We start from the raw sequence: 16,103 nt of genomic DNA, 5'->3' as shown, positions 1-16,103 counted from the left end.
TATATATATATATATATATATGCTACTATACTATCAATAGTACCAAGCCCTTGATATTATTGAGTTTTCGGCCGTTGGATGAAAAGATGTGCGGTTAGGATGATAGTAGTTCCCGGTTAAATTGATAGTGGTCCCCTAGGGTTGAGTGGGTGGTTGGTTTAATAGTATAATCTAACGGGTGAAAATGATCAAAGGGTAGATCTAACGGCAGAAAACTTAATAGTATCAAGGACTTGATACTATCAATAGTATAGTAGCCGGACTCATATAGAATTTTATATATATATATATATATATCCGAGATCTGTCATTTTTTCTTCTTATGCCTCTTTTTCTTTTTTCCTTCATCTTCCTGTCGCATTTTTTCAAAATATATATATATATATAACTTCATACTATCATCAATATCAACGGTGACTTTAATAATATTTGCCCGTCGTATCGCTCGGATAATTAACTACACTAGTTTTATTATAACAATAAAGGATGAAAAATTAAAAGCGCTTTTATTTTTATTTTTTTTTGCACCTTCTAAAATAGTAAGTAAAATTTTTAACCACTATGCTACAAAAGTTAGTAACGAGAAAATTGTTGTTGAAGGGTTAATTAATTTTACCGTAGAGGTGGTGCTCGAGCGTCTTGTTGGGCACGAACTCGTAGACGAGCATCCTCTGCGTCTGCGAAATGCAGTAGCCGACGAGCGAGACGAGGTGCCGGTGGTGCACTCTACTAATAATTTCTACTTCTGCCTGGAACTCCCTGTCGCCCTGCCCGCTGCCCGACTTCAGCTGCTTCACCGCCACCTCCTTCCCGTTCGGCAGCACCCCCTTGTGCACGTACCCGAACCCGCCCTGCCCGAGCAAATTCGCCGCCGAGAAGCCGTCGGTGGCCGCCGCCAGCTCCTCGTACGAGAACGTGCTCTTCACGAAGCCGAGCGCGACGGACGGGGACGGCGGCGGGAGCGGGGCGCCGTGGGGGCCGGAGTTGTCGTTGTATGGCCCTGAGCCTGTGTCGCTGATGTGGAAGTGATGTGCTGCGCCAGGCGGCGGGGAGAGCCCGTGAGGGCTCCAACCGACGCCGCCGGGCGGGGGCGGCAGCGGGACGGCGGCGCCGCCGCCGCCGGTGGGGTCGAAGGTTTGGGATCCGTTGTGCTGCCATTTAGGGAGAGATGAGGCGTGGTAGTAGTCGTTCCCTGTAAATATATACAACCGTTTCGTGCGTTGACATCATAATTCTCAAAGAGGAATGCTAGGTTTACAATTCAATTTTTTTTAGTTTGGCGCATTTTTATTTTATCATGTTTGTACTTAATTAAAATATAGTTTTATTTTTGTTTTATCAAAAAAAAAATTATTGTCAAATAAGATAGCAAAGTAAATTTTAAAAAATCATAAAATAGTATCCTATTAAACGGTAGGCCGTTATAGTAAAACTAAAATAAAATTTTCTAATAATTAATCACGTACGTAATGGCAAATTAAAGTATATTAAAATACATATTAGTTAAATGCGATGGCAAATAAAAAAATACGCTAAACTAGAAGAAGGTATATTATAATTTGAGTTGAGCTTCTGTGTTTTTTTTCGAAACAAATGACTATTTGTATTTGTGAATTTTTAGCCTTAAGATTCGTAGAGCACTAATAATAATATATTTTATTAAATTTTTTTTATTAGTATTATACGAATTACGAGACAATCAGACGGCTAAAAACTAAGCGCATTTTGAGCTCAACTCTTATAATTTTTTTTTTCTTGCATTTTTACGAAAAAAAAAACTTAAAAAGAAGGCACCCTAGCTACATATGATAAGAGAATATATATATATATATATATATATATATAAAATACATGTGAAATAATCATTGTACTCTAAAAGTTTAAGCCTTTAGACAACAGTATTTATATAATTTTATATTTAACAATACCTTTGCGTTGCGAGTTATCGTAGTAGTGCAGGTGGTTATGCGGCGGCAGTGCATTCTTCTTCTTCTTCGTCCTGGCGCAGCACACGAGCGCGACCACCATCATCAGGATGAAGAACACCCCGACCCCGGCCGCCACCCCGATGATCATCGGCAGATTCAACTCCGACCCCCCGCCGCCACCGCTGCCGCTGCCGCTGTCGTCCGGCGACGCATGCGAAGGCGCAGCCTTCTTCGACGCAGCAGCTCTGGAAGCCGCTGGCGCTGGCGGCGGCGGCGGCGGCGGCGGCGATGATGGCAATGGCAATGGCAGTTCTTTGAAACTACTAGGAGAGGGAGGCGTTTGCGACGGCGTAGCTTTCGGCGGCGGCGATGGCTTGTTCGATGAATTGGGCGGAGTTGAGGGGGTCGACGGAGGCGGCGTCGATGCCGGAGGTGGGGAGGAGGAGGAGGGCGGGGGCGGCGGCGGAGGCGAGGGCGAAGGAGAGGGTGGGGGTGGAGAGGGAGGGGGCGAGGAGGAGTTGGATGGTGGTGGTGGTGGTGGTGGTGGAGAGGACGAGGAGGAGGAGGAGGAGTTGGGGGCCGGAGCGGCATCCGGAGAGGACGCCATGATTTGTATCTGAATGTACTTTTATGTATGGTTTAGTTATATGCGTTCGGGAGGATGGAGTTTCTCCGGCGAAAGAGAGAACTCCACCCTCTTTGATGCGGCGCCGCCCCCGACTACGCCAACTTCTGCTTCTCTCGTAGAGAAATAATCACTACCTGAAAAATTATCATAAGGAAATGACAAGAGAGGAAAAAGGAAACACAAAATAGATATTAGAGAAAAAAAGATTGTACTTTTTTTAATTTGGGACGGGGTTGAAGAGAGGAGGGGACCACCACCTCCTCTCCTACCCCTCTCTCTCTCTCGCTGGTCTCTCTCTTCTCTCTCTCTAACTGTTTCTCTCTCTAGATGTTGTTTCTTCTCTAATCTCTATAGTTAGGGTGTTTTTTTTCTCTCTCTAGATTTGGTGATAGTTTGGCTATTCATGGAGGGGGGGCGTTGGGGCCCTCGCGCGGAACCATCCCATACCGTTGACTGCTTTTTGTTTTATTTGTGGCAACAACTCTTCCCAATAATAATAATAATAATAATAATAATGAATAAATAAATAAAATTAGGTTTTTGAATTGCGCCTCATTCTAACAAATAAAATTCTCTAGCTCAGTTAGATTTTTTTTTAAAAAAAAAAAATCTAAAAATATTTATTTTTATTTTTATTTTTCATTTCTATGCAATTTTGGGGAACCGAACACCCCGAGGTGCTCTTTATAGAAGTTATTAATTACAAGTTGCTCAAACACATTTCTTTTCCCCCTTCAACCATTGTTGAGTTTTAATCTACAGTGATTAAGCAATCACATAACGGGGGAAAAGAAAAGTACATTCGAAACGATCCATTTGGCAAAATGGTTTCAATGCAAGTCTCACATATAAATGCTTGCTCACTTATTTTTCTTTTTCTTTTGCTTTTTCTTTTTCTTTTCTTTTTTTTTCTGCTTTTAGGTCAGTTTTAATGCGAAAGCTTGGGCCACACCAATAGAATGAATATAGCATTCTTTTTATGCGTGCGAAAGTAAACGCCCCCAACATTGTCTAAAAGGTTTCACAAGCTCATAATAAGAGGAGAGGAAAAGAAAAAAAAAAAAAAAAATTCAAAAAAAAAATTTTTTTTTTTTTTTGAGAGATAGATAGCACGCTACCCGCTTTGTTTATTTCACTTAGAAATAAAATTAGCTGAAAATGTGAATCAACTAGGATTCGAACTTGGATCTCGGATACCAACCACCAAACCCTTTGCCACTTACTCTAGAGACGGTCGGTAGCTTTCAAAAAATGTTAACTTCAATTTTACATCTAAAAGTAGAGGTAGGACTCATTTTCCNAAAAAAAAAAAAAAAAAAAAAAACAATGCATAACATTTAGCTATTTTTGTCAAAACTGCTATTTATTATACAAAGCTATTTTGGTAAGAATTTTATTAAATTATTATAAACCAGTAAAAAGTGTATTAAAAAATATAAATTTAATATAGTGGTCCCATTAATTATTGTAATAACAAATTAAAGTCTAAATTTAAATTTAGAAAATGATTTTAAATATAAACTGAATTTAAAATTAAAAGTACAATCGAAATCAAAATTAAAATTTAAAATTAAGTACAGAATGTATATTTAAATTCCAAATTCGTATTTAAACTTAAAATTCTAATCCAATATAAAAATTTAAATTTAAAATTTGAATCCCGAAATCAATTTAAAACCAAAAGCTTCTCAAGCTGAAAGTAGTCACTTCTCAAGCAAATGTAACTACAAATCTTCAGCGAACAGTGAATAAACAGACAATTGAATCAGTAAATAAATAAATAAAATAGCAGAAAATTTCAGTCCTTTTCATATACCATCATTCCCTGGCATACCCAAAATCAAACTAAAACCAAAAACTCAAAAGCAAACAAAACATAACAAATCTTCCAACAATCTCCATATTTCATTTTTCGTAAAACCCTTATGATCAGATCTTAAGTGGAAACAGAGCATTCCAGCAAACATCATTACCACATTATGCTACTGTGAAGAATATAAATACAAAGACATTTCTTATAAGAGAATATTAGAGACCTAAGGAACTAAAATGATATGCATATTAGACAGTTAAAAGTTAGTGCAATTCCGCTCAGAAAACCAAGTAGAGCCGAGCCGGAGCTCAAAACTGTCTTTTCACCACCATTACAACAAATCCAAAATGAAAACTACAGTCCATGGAGAAAGAACATGGCTAGCAGTACCATTAATAATAAAAGGATGTTGATGATCTGATGTTGATGATCTGAGTTGCGTTACCATTGAAAGCAATTGCAGCTGAATATCATGAAGACCAAAGCAAAGTTTATTACTAATCGAGGTCTTTTCCCAAACACTACTACCACAAAAAACATGTCAACAGATATACTCAAAGGATCTTCATACAATAGATCTTTCACTATCCGTACTTAAAACAAGACGGTAAAGGGAAAATGAAAATAAACAAACAAAAAGAATTTCAAAGGATACCATATTTAAAATAACAAAAATGGGTGTCGCACAGGAAAGATTATTAGATTAGGCATCTTTCTTTGTCACGTTCATGTTTATTTTCTGAACAACCTAATGAAAAACAGTTGAAAAATCCTTTCTGAATGATTGCAAAGAGAATCTTATCAACTGATGAATAGACACATTACAAACAAATTTAAGATCAGCTATGATCAAGAACCAGAGTTTGCCAGCCATAACTGTAGGGGGGAGAAAAACAAAAACAATACAAACACAATAAAGAAGATTTTCAACTGACTAGGCCTGCATCTTGCATAGTTTAAACTTTAAAGTATCAACGTTCAAATATTGACAACTACGATATCTACACTACTCAAACTCCAACAACATTCCAACTGAAGAGCCTCAAGTTTGAAGATAGATTTAACAAATTGGCAAAAGCCAACCTGCTAAAAATTATCTACTAAAGCATTCTAAATCCTCTTAAACAAGGAAAGATTGGCCTTCTCTGTTTCTCATAAGAGAAGGCAAACACTAAAACAGTAAACAAGATATTGCTAAAGAAGAAAATAATCCTCGCAATCACTGATTCACTTCACTACGGAGTCAAATGCTCAACTGAACTAGAGAAGAAAAGGTGATATTTCTATATATGCCCCAGAAAAATTATCCATTTACATGCATACCCTGTTAGATCTGGGTTTACAAAGATGCCCACCAAAAAACATAGTTTCTGAGACACCCTTGCACCTCAGAACAACCCTTGTTAGAAAAGCTCATTTAATCCAACTTCCGTCCATAAATTGGACTCCCCACTAAAGATATTTTTGTAAGCACATAAAAAGGTATATATGTAAATATAAAACTGTAAATAGATGATTGGATTGAATATATATAATTATGACCACCCCCCCCCCCACCACAAATGCGGCCCCAACCAAAAAAAAAAAAGGTTCCCCTCTCAAAAGTAAAATAAATAAAAATAGAAGTAGGCAAGCATCTTTTGGAGCTTGCAGCTGAAGTTGAGTATAGAAAAACTGTCAGTATAACAGCAACAACTAAGACATTAAAGAATTGAAAAAAAGTAGAGATATCATGGGACCTATAAATTGAGTTTATGCAATCAATTCTTACTAAAATAGAGCTCATGGAGCCTAAATGGATTTTCATTAAAAAGGACCAATGCTTACATGGTGAAATGGCTTACCCACTGTAAAACAACATTCTAGCTCGGTGAATTTGCTTCTGAGTCATGTACAAGGGGCAAAAACAAGAATCCTTCAAACTAACAATAAGAACATTTTAGTTCATAGGCAGCACAGTGCATATCAGCACAAAACCTTCACTTAAGAATGATGATGCTGACTCCTGAAAATTTTTAACGCGTTAGTCAAGTAAAAAGCAAGAGTTAGCTATCCGTATATGTTATCAACCAAATCAGCGATTAAGAACTACTTACTATGTGAGCAATATGATATCATCAGCAATACTTTACAAAGTGCTGAGCTTCAATGTACTTAGAAAAAAGACATACTTCATGGCCTTCTCATAGCAGGCGGTTTTTGAGCGACCACGTTTAATGAATTTGTGCTTGGCATCCCATAGCCTGCTGGATATCTGCCCGGCGGTACAGAAGTTGGGTTAGGTCTAAAAGATGGCGCAGGCAGACCCAGTCGAGCAGCAATTATTTGCGAGCGTTCGTGAAGAAGTCTTTGTTTAGTTCTTTCTGTTTGTTCCCTTATTCTCAGGATTATGTTTTCAAGATCCGCAAAGAGTGCCAATTTAGACTCCAATTTATGAAACTGCACATATAACACAGCCATTAACAGTAGTAGTATGCCTTTAGCTAATTGCCACAAAAAAAAAAGAAGATAAAATGTAAGGAGATCCCTAGGTTATATCTGAAGGGAAGTTCTCAACTTTTTTTCTACTTTTCGATTGGCACTGTCTCTTTAATTTGAGTTATTTCCAGTAATTGAATTGAGTATAGGGTTAAATTAACACCAATTGCCCTAAATGTAACAAATTTGCCTGTCTTTTAGCAACGAAATTGTAGCTGATTTGTTCTATTAATAGTTAACAGTTGACAACTGTTGAATTTAACAAATAATCGAATCAACAGATCAAACACAGATCCAAATAAGCAACAGTTGAAAAGGTGTAAATGGAAAAAAAGAAATAAGGTTGAGAGGTCGATTTCAAAATGGCCTACGGTCGAGGGGGATTGTGCTGCAACCTTTTTAGGAGGTACCGGTTTGGTCCTCAACCTTTCATATGCTGCAATCAGATAAATTCCGTTGCACCCTTACCCTGTTCATCAAATTCCATAGACTGGATGGAAATGCCCACATAATCGCGATATGAGAAATTCAAAAATCGCTTATGTTAAGATGACAATTACATGTATATTTCTATCCATTTTGATGGAGGAATTCAGCCAAAATGGTACAATTGCAAAAAATTAAGAAGTTCAAGGACCCAATTGCTTTTTATAAAAGGCTGAGGACCAAACTGAAATGATTGTAAAAGGAGCTATGGTGCAATTTACCCCAACTCCTCTCCCTAAACAGAGAAGTTTTATCGTAAGATAAATCTGACTCCCATTTATCTCAGTTGTTTAAAATCCCATGATATCCTTGAATTAGAGTGATTCATCATCGATTCAACGTATTGCTAAAATACCTGTTTTTCTATAATTGATAAGACAAGTTGCTGGATCTGTTCCTCCTCCTGCTTTGCAAGAAGCTTAGAATTCACTGCAGCCGCCGAAAGAGCAGTAGCTGCAGCACGTTTTAACCTAATTAGAGCATAATTACCATGGCTTGAATCCAAGTTGGCACTCTTGTCATCAGTGGATGCGACTTCTTTTTTATCTCCCTCACCTGCAAGATAAAGGAAACCAAGAAAGAAAAAAAAAAAAAAAAAAAAAAAAAAAAAAAAAAGCAAATATGGGCGACTCCTCAGTAACATGAATGGTCCAGCTGTTTTCAGCAAAAGAAGCAGAATCCTAAGAGTTGCATGCCACAAACATTATAACTGATAATAAATTCAGTAAAGCTAAAACAATATCCACATAAAGGAAAGAACTATTTACATATATACAGATATAAAAGTACATATATACAGTTGCGAGATCTGAATATTCATATATGCCCTTCAGAAACTTAGTTTCTTACTTGTGTACCATCAAAAACTTAGTTTCTTACATATATCCCTTTGAACTGACAGAAATATTGCTTTTTTCGAATTTTCATTCTCCAATTCAAGACCAACGTCATCTCGTGAACTGGATGGATGACTGCCCAACCAAAGTTAAAGGTGTTTTTCTAGGAACTTGCACTTTTCATATTATATATAGAAAATTTAGTTTTACGAAGGTATACAAGTGAAAAGCAGGAAAATTTTCAATCAATCGAGAAATAGGCAGACAAGTCAACCACTAGAAGCATCTGCTCAATTGGACTGTTCCAAATTTTGATGGGTAAATACTTAGGTCCGGATCGTGCATATTCAACACAATTAGTATTTTTCTCTACTTTATCATGCAATCCCAAAGAGACCACCGCAAGCCTTTTACTATACAAACTTGTCAACCCCACATCACAACCAGAAATGATAATGCAAAGTAGTAGTGAAAAAGCAGAGTTCAAAACAAAAGATGATTCTGAATCAAAAGAATAAGAGATGCTGAATCAGATCAAGTTTAAGGATTCGCTTTGATTGAGAAATTACCACTTCCACTACAGCAGATTCATTTTAAGAGACCAATGGTAATCAAAAACACATAAATCTCAAACCCATATTAGAATTGCATTACCTCTACGATAACATCACTCTAAAGCGACTGCCAGTCCTCTAATTTATACAATTAATTGAGGACGAAATCATCATGGAATCTTAACAAGGAATACCATCAGAAGACACCTTTGAGACAAGGCGAGCTTCAAGACACGGGGTTTGGCACAAACCACCTCACTTTAAACCGGCCTGACTACAGGGAAGTTGACAAGATCAGCTGCCTGATCGTAAATTTTTCAAACCCAAGAGTTCTGCTTAACTGATCCATAGCTTTTATAAATTTTATTATGCCACGTGGTTCCATGCGGAGTTGTATTAGGATAGGAACTCGTCATGCAGTGTGATCAACAAACAGGCACATTCTTTCTCTCTTTTGTATTGAGCTGGGAGAATATTAAGCCATAAGGAACAGCCACTAGTATGGTTCTACTATTTTTCTTTAGAAACCCTCCCCCTTGAAGAAGGGATAGAAGGCACTCCTTCCCTTTGAAAAGAAGAGACCTCCATGAGGAGATCGAAAGATCCTAACAGCCTTCATGCCAGAGCTTTCACCTTAACATCTTATAAATGAATCCCTTAAGCCAACGTCATGAAAAGGAACCAAGCACATCTCACGAAAGATGCATGAGCCAATCCTAAGCATAAACTAGGTTGAAAGTTTCGAACAGTTCATTCGTAGTTCTCACATGGTTAACAGTGTAGAAAATGATTTACAAAACAAGTCAGCAAGTATTGGATTAAAGTTTATAAAAACATGATACAATACTATATGCCTTTGTTATCTGAACTATGAGACATAATCATGAATACATAAATGAAAAACGCATGTATAAATTTTGCTATACGTAACTTCAAGGTTATTACTAAGCACTTGTTTGCCAATCAATAAAAAATAACTCACTTATGTAACTTCAAATATAGAACTGCAACATGATTGCCTGAGAAAACAGAAATCTATAATAGAAATTCCATTAATTGGCCATACAAAGCTGGAGATAGGAAGCTGAAGACACTTACCAGCCTCCTCCCTCTTTTGTAATGTAGAACCTGGTTCACTTGTTTGCTTGGACTCTTGTTCCCCATTGGCAGCCGGCGCAGCTCCAGTATCTTTACTCTTTAATGTATCTATCTCGCCCTTGTCCTGTGAATCTAAATCGCCCACCTTTACATTAAGTGGTTTCTCCTCTCCTACCGACTTCAAGTCATTCATCTTCTTCTCCACACTTTCAGCAGCTTCTCGTGAATCTAAAACAACCGATTCTTTTGTATTATTTGTTGGAGGAACTGCTGGTAAATTGGCATCAGTAGCATCCTTCTGATCACCAGAACTTCTAATGTTGTTCACTGCTGCCTCCGACAAAGGGCCTTCATTACCCAATACCTTCTCATCTGGCAGCTTCAGTTCACCCTTTGTTAACGCAGATGGATCCATTTTCTTCTCAAGAGAAAGAGCATTCTCCTCACTCTGTTCTTTGCTGTCCTTCAATTTATCAGTGCCATTCAAACTTAGTGTTTGATCTTCATCTTTTTGACACTCAGCACCCTTGCTTGCAATTTTGCTGTAAATTTAATTGAATTAATAAGAAGAAATTTTTTTACGAAAAAAGAACAGCACAAACTGCAACGGTGTTATCAAGTGAGACAGCAATTATAAGCAGAAAGACTATAAACCTCTTCATATCACCAGGTGGATCTTCAAGAATAAAGCAATGTCTTGTAGCTAGTTGGATAGCAGGAGATTCCTCTGAAATGGCTTTTAGTGAACTACGACATGAAGTAATGGCATTATCATGTTCCACTAGAGCTACTAAAAAAGCTGCCTGCAAAGCAAAGAAAACTAAGCAAGTTTACAATCAATGCAAAACCACTTCGAAGGTAGCTGCATCTCAAGCCCATTTGGCTCGAGTTTGGAATAGCTTCTCTACTCTAACAAGCAACAGCCAAGTGTCGCACCATACAAAAAGTTTGGAGCTATTGCTATGTCGGAAAGCTGAAGAAGACCTTCTGAACCCCAAGACCAAGAATCCAGTTTGAAGCTTCCACTTGTGCTACAAAGGGAAGCTATCAAAGAAATTTTGATGAATTGAACAGTTTAGTGCATTTCCATATAGCTCTACTCAAACAGCACTTGTAGAACTCCAGCGAGACCAAATACAAATAGGGTCTTCGTCAAACTGACTTTACTTACCAAGGCCATCACGGGGTTTCCTGCTTCTGCAAATGAACCCAACTCTCCGTTTTCAGAAAAGAAACCAACAGCCTGAAATGCTAACTTTAATGCATCAACAGCACTGTCAGAAGCACTTTCACTAGAAATATTATCCGTATTTTTCTTCTCTGTATCATCTGTGTCGGATTTGATAGGCAAATCTGCTTTTCCTGAGTTTTCGACATCCTTATTGTCAGGAAGATTAATAGCATCCGATTCTTTTCCTCCAGTATTTTCGCCTTCTATCTTTTCAGACATTTTCACATCTGAAGATTCTTTTTCATCTTCGCTGTCTTTTTCTTTTTTTTCTTCTTCTTCTTTTTCTTTTTCTTCTACTTGGTTTTCAACTTCCATTTTCTCAGGAACAGTTGTAGAAGCCAACTCTTTATCAGCAGAAGTGGTTTCTGCTTTTTCTTGAATAGATTCATTAATTTCATCATCGCCATCCAAAAAGGAGTCTTCAATGGGCATTTGCAGAAAGTGTAGCATACACTGGACTTTGGTTTTTGTGGCAACATGCTCAGCGATCTCGCTCCAATTCTCTCCAAATAGTTCAAGGGCTTCCAGAAGAAGCAGGGTCTCCTGATCAGTCCAGTTAGCACCACTAGCACCAGGAGCCTCTGCAGGTCCCATAAGAATAAAATCAGCTGGTGACATGCCTGGATCGAACTTCCTTTCGTTGAAGCAGTCGATACATAGATCAAAATCTGCCTGAGAAATTGATACATAAATCAAAACCTGCCTGAGAAATTAACAGAAAACAGCATAAGAAACTATTACTGAACCTTCTCTGCCAAGTTCCTATATCACACGACTTTTATAATATCTTCTCTACCCCGAGAAACATTACCACACATTTGGCAAACAAAAACTCTAAAACTTCAGCCATAGAGGGAAGCTAAAATGAGCTTCTAGGCCCCAAAAGAAGCTCCAAACTTCTCTCAAACTTTTTAAAACAGGATCACAGCGGGAAGATATACGTACGCAAAGTGACATAGGAAGATATTTGCAGAGAATACGTTAACCACTTATTCTACCACGTTCTTCAGTACTTGTTTTCATCAAAGAATAAGACTGTCCAAGCAATACCGAATGAGGTATCTCCATCCAATTAGTGTAATACCAATCGTAACAACAATAAAATCTGTAGTTTTTGAAAGATCATCCAATAAAGTTTAACCATGTTGTTACAATGTCTTAAGATTTCTACAATACTGAATCTTTTCAGAAAGAAGAAATAACACTTTAAGAAGTCTGGCATATTAATCCATATTTTTCTTTTTTCTTTTTAAGTACAATCAGTTTATATTCAACATTTTACTTACTTTAACATGAAATTAAAATTTATGACTACGACAAGTTATATAGAAGCATAGAAGAAGATTTAAATCACCAAGTGATATGCTGAAGTGCATGCACATTTAAATCATTTCAAACTTACAATTAGTTATCTCAAAATAAGATGTATATAGACAACAGTAATAACCCTAGGTAGCACAGTAAGTTTGACAGCATAAAGATACAGAACTTCATGGACACTATTTGATTATAAACCTGTATATCAGAAATCCATTCGATCACTTAAAAAAATTCAAACAGAACAGGGCCAACCAGTTTTGTACAAAACTAAGCTCGATTCTGGAGTTTCTAAAGAGTCAATATTCTAATCTAGCAAACAAGTTCCTCTTCAAAAGTGAACATAAGAACCATTAAAGAGCTCACCTGCGTTTGGCAATGGTAGCGCTTGCGTGAGCAATCAGCTGAGCAGGAATTGCAGTGATACTCAACCGAAGGCTCGAGCGTAATAACCAAAGCATCAGCTAGGGCTGTCTCGGAGATCAAGCTAGGTGGTGGAGCCGGCATAGTGGGCTCTGCTTTCTTATGAGCCGAATTAATATACGATTGAACCGTGTCAAATTGATAAAGCTTACCAACTATCGAGGACATCTTATCATCCCCATTATCACCGTCGGATTTGCTGTCGTTGGTCCCGGACGGCGGGAAAGGGTGGAAATTTATCAAACCCCAGTGATCCAAGAACTCAAAGGCTTCTTGCTTGGCATCCGCATCACCTACGGATAGCTCGGAGAAGTCTTTCAGTTCCACCTGAACATTCGGGTCGGCGTGAAACTTTTGCATGATGGAATTCCTTATTTCAAGGTAAATCTCAGGTGTCCGTTTCTCGGATTTCCCGTTGAAAAATGAAGCTAGGGTTTGCTTCTCAATTGGGTGGATTGCGCTCCATGAAAACCATCCTGAGCATGTTAGAATCTCTTCTTTAGTGCACGTAAAATTGAGAACGACTTAGCACCAAACCTTTTGTTCGTACTAACAGCAAAACAAATGGAAAACCCTAGAGCCTAAAGAAATTACAAGTTCAAAAATAGAAAGAAGCGTGAATCAAAATCCGAGCACTTACCGGCGAAAGTGGGGACGACATGAACACCGGCGCCGCGAGATCGGACGGCATCGAACTCCGCGTCCACGAGCGGCTCCGACGATGGCGGCGCCGCCAGATCCGGGGGCGGTGGCCTATGCGGTGTGGCTGCGGAGCCGAGCTTGTTGGGGGATTGGCGGGCGCGGGTGAGGGGACCGTTGTGGGTCGGGGGGAGGAGGTGGTGGTGGAGGATAGGGTTTCGCTCCTTGGCGACGCGCTTGGAGGGGGTGGAGGAAAAGAAGGAGGAGGAGGGGGAGAAGAGGGCGGCGGCGGCGGCGGCGGAGGCGGCGGAGGAGGAGGAGGAGGATTTCCTCTTGGCGGGGCGGCGGAGGCGGCGGAGCGTCGCGGGATTTCGCGTCCATCGCGCTGCGCCTCTCTCCGTCGTTGCGATCGCAAATGCGGCCTCTCACACACGCACCACTTTTTGCTCCTCCACCCTTCGCCTCTCTCTCTCTCTCTCTCTCTCATTTTTGCAAAAAGATCCTTCTCTTTTGTTTTTTTAGTTTTGGTTTGGTAAACATGTACGAAGACCCCTCAACTATCTCATATTCTGAAAGCGAACCCTAAATTTTTTCTTTTGAGGGAGGAATGTGATATTCCAAGAATATCAAATAGTCTTACATATAAAATATAATAGAACTAAACTTTCGAACTCGGTTATAGCATATTGGGCGTTCACTGGGCCCAAAAGATTTAGAGGGTTAGAGTAGTTGTAGAATGGATGATCTCTTGAAAAGTGGGGTGTTACAATTTATTTTAACTAGTGAAGGAGCGATATAATAAAACTAAACCTTCTAACTCGGCTATAGTATGTTGGGCGGTAGCTAGGCCTAAGAAATTAGAGAGCTAGAGTAGTTCTATGATGGATGACCTCTTGAAAAAGTAGGGTGTCACAATTTATTTTGATTAGTAAAAGTGCACATCGAAAGAAAACATAAATTTTGATATTTAAACATAAATAATAATACTTATTCTAATATAAATAGGATACTCTCAGATAAATAATTAAGTAGGAATAATTATCAGCAAATAACTAATTCTTAAAAAAAAAAGCACCTAAGAGGGTGTTTGGTTGGACATAAAATCATAAAAAATAGTTTTTGTGAAAAAATTTTAATGGAAAAAATATATATATTTTATAGAGTTTGAAACGTAAGAAAAAAAAATTTTCATCAACATTTGTTTGGTTGAAAGAAAAAAATTCACATTTATTTAGTTTGGTGGAAAAAAAATAAATGTAAAAAGTTTTGCGCAACCTCTAGCCTCTTTTTTGATGTAGCACGTGCCGGCATCATAAAAGCAGAAGCGAAACATGGTGAGGACAGCAGCAAGCACGCCGTAGGGCGGGGTGGGGTTGAGAAAGAGAAAAACAAACCATTGGAGAAGAGGGGGTGCCGGTTTTGAGTTGGATGTGGTGTGAATGCCCTATTTTAGTTTGGTAAATTTTGTAAGATATATTATAGACAGCTAAATATAGTAAAGAAAGAAATGAGATAATTATTGTGGATAGGGTTAGAGATATAATAAGGAAAGTACGTAGAGAAATAATTATTATGGATAGGGATAAAGTAGTAGGGAGAAGGTAATTATTGTTGGTACAAGAAAAAATGATTATTGTGGATAGCTTAGAGAGAGAGAGAGAATAGGATATGGTTGTAGCGCGAGAGGCAATAGAGAGAGAGGAGAAAAATAATAGAGAGAGAGGAAGATAATAGAGAGAGTGAGGAAGATATTATAGAGAGATGGTGGAAGATAATAAAGAGAGAGAGAGTATGAATGGTGCCAGGGGAAGCGAGAACGCGACACGTAAGCATGAAAGAACTGTCGATTTATAAATTCTTATAGAAACGCTGCATGAGAGACAAAAAAGAGAGAGGTAGAAAGATAATAGAGAGAGGGAGGAAGATGATAGAGAGAGGAAGTATGAATGGTGCCAAAAAAGTGAGAACGCGATATGTAGATATGGATTTATAGATTCTTATAGATAGATGTAGGTATGGAAGAAGCGAGAATGCGATACGTAGGTATGGAAGAACAGTCAATTTATAGAACACAACACCTAGGCATGAAAAAACTGTCAATTTATAGATTCTTATAGATTTGAGTTATTTTAGACAATTAAATTAAAAGCTTTTATTAAAATCAGTATCTCTATTAACTATTGGTCAATATTTATCTATAAGAAATATTTTCTTTTATTTAAATGGTAGTTAGAGCCTTAAAATTTGATAGGACTCACTGAAATAACCTAAATCAAAACATATTAATATTAAGGGTTTTTTTTTGCAACTAGCCTCCTAAAAAAAATTTATTTTAAAAATAGTCTCAGAAAATTTAAATTTGCAAAAATGGCCTTAACCTTGCCACGCAGGTGCCACATCAGCGCCACGCGGGTGGGTTGGGCGGTTAGTTGAACACAGTGAACCATTCATCTTGTTCAAACACGGTGAATGGTTCACCGTTTTTCCTACTTATCTTTTTCATAATACGTATATTTTTCCTTTCCCTTCCCTTTCTTCAGACACGGTGAACCATTCACCGTATCTAAACACGGTGAATGATTCACCGTGTTTAACTTAACTATCTGGCCCAGCCCCGCCCGCATGGCATTGACGTGGCGCTTACGTGGCAGGGCCAGTGCCATTTTTGTAAA

General features: G+C 38.2%; 2 protein-coding genes across 3 annotated transcripts in view; both read right to left on the bottom strand.

Annotated features, from left to right (window-relative positions):
* Nucleotides 1-2,885, bottom strand: part of LOC109710759 (proline-rich receptor-like protein kinase PERK4) — an 11,880-nt gene extending 8,995 nt beyond the window's left edge. The window contains exons 1-3 of one of the 2 annotated variants that reach the window (XM_020233505.1): nt 2,769-2,885; nt 1,929-2,690; nt 617-1,192 (exon numbers count right to left, since the gene is read on the bottom strand). In XM_020233505.1, the coding sequence (XP_020089094.1) occupies nt 617-1,192; nt 1,929-2,535 (1,183 nt within the window). In that variant the 5' untranslated portion in view covers nt 2,536-2,690; nt 2,769-2,885. The remainder of the gene's footprint in view (nt 1-616; nt 1,193-1,928; nt 2,691-2,768) is intronic. The other variant, XM_020233513.1, reaches the window with a different exon arrangement.
* On the bottom strand, nt 6,121-15,878 carry LOC109712670 (SWI/SNF complex subunit SWI3D). Its single transcript, XM_020236420.1, has 9 exons — nt 15,810-15,878; nt 13,433-13,826; nt 12,736-13,268; nt 10,993-11,724; nt 10,476-10,624; nt 9,822-10,363; nt 7,689-7,888; nt 6,466-6,808; nt 6,121-6,374 (listed from the first exon to the last, which is right to left on the bottom strand). The coding sequence occupies exons 1-8, from the start codon at nt 15,876-15,878 to the stop codon at nt 6,542-6,544; spliced, it is 2,886 nt and encodes a 961-aa protein (XP_020092009.1). The 3' UTR covers nt 6,121-6,374; nt 6,466-6,541.

Source organism: Ananas comosus, linkage group 1 (assembly GCF_001540865.1).
Source record: "Ananas comosus cultivar F153 linkage group 1, ASM154086v1, whole genome shotgun sequence".
NCBI classification, from domain to species: domain Eukaryota; kingdom Viridiplantae; phylum Streptophyta; class Magnoliopsida; order Poales; family Bromeliaceae; genus Ananas; species Ananas comosus.
Note: the sequence above shows the minus strand (reverse complement) of the source record. Positions and strands in the feature narration are given on the sequence as shown.

What these genes read in the sequence shown, in the direction of transcription:
- LOC109712670 (XM_020236420.1), bottom strand. Translation starts at nt 15,878, where the DNA reads ATGGTTCACTGTGTTCAACTAACCGCCCAACCCACCCGCGTGGCGCTG. An exon ending in GCTACCATTGCCAAACGCAG is followed by an intron (nt 11,725 to 12,735) that starts GTGAGCTCTTTA and finishes TCAATTTCTCAG; the next exon opens with GCAGATTTTGATCTATGTAT. An exon ending in GAAACCCCGTGATGGCCTTG is followed by an intron (nt 10,625 to 10,992) that starts GTAAGTAAAGTC and finishes TTTGCTTTGCAG; the next exon opens with GCAGCTTTTTTAGTAGCTCT.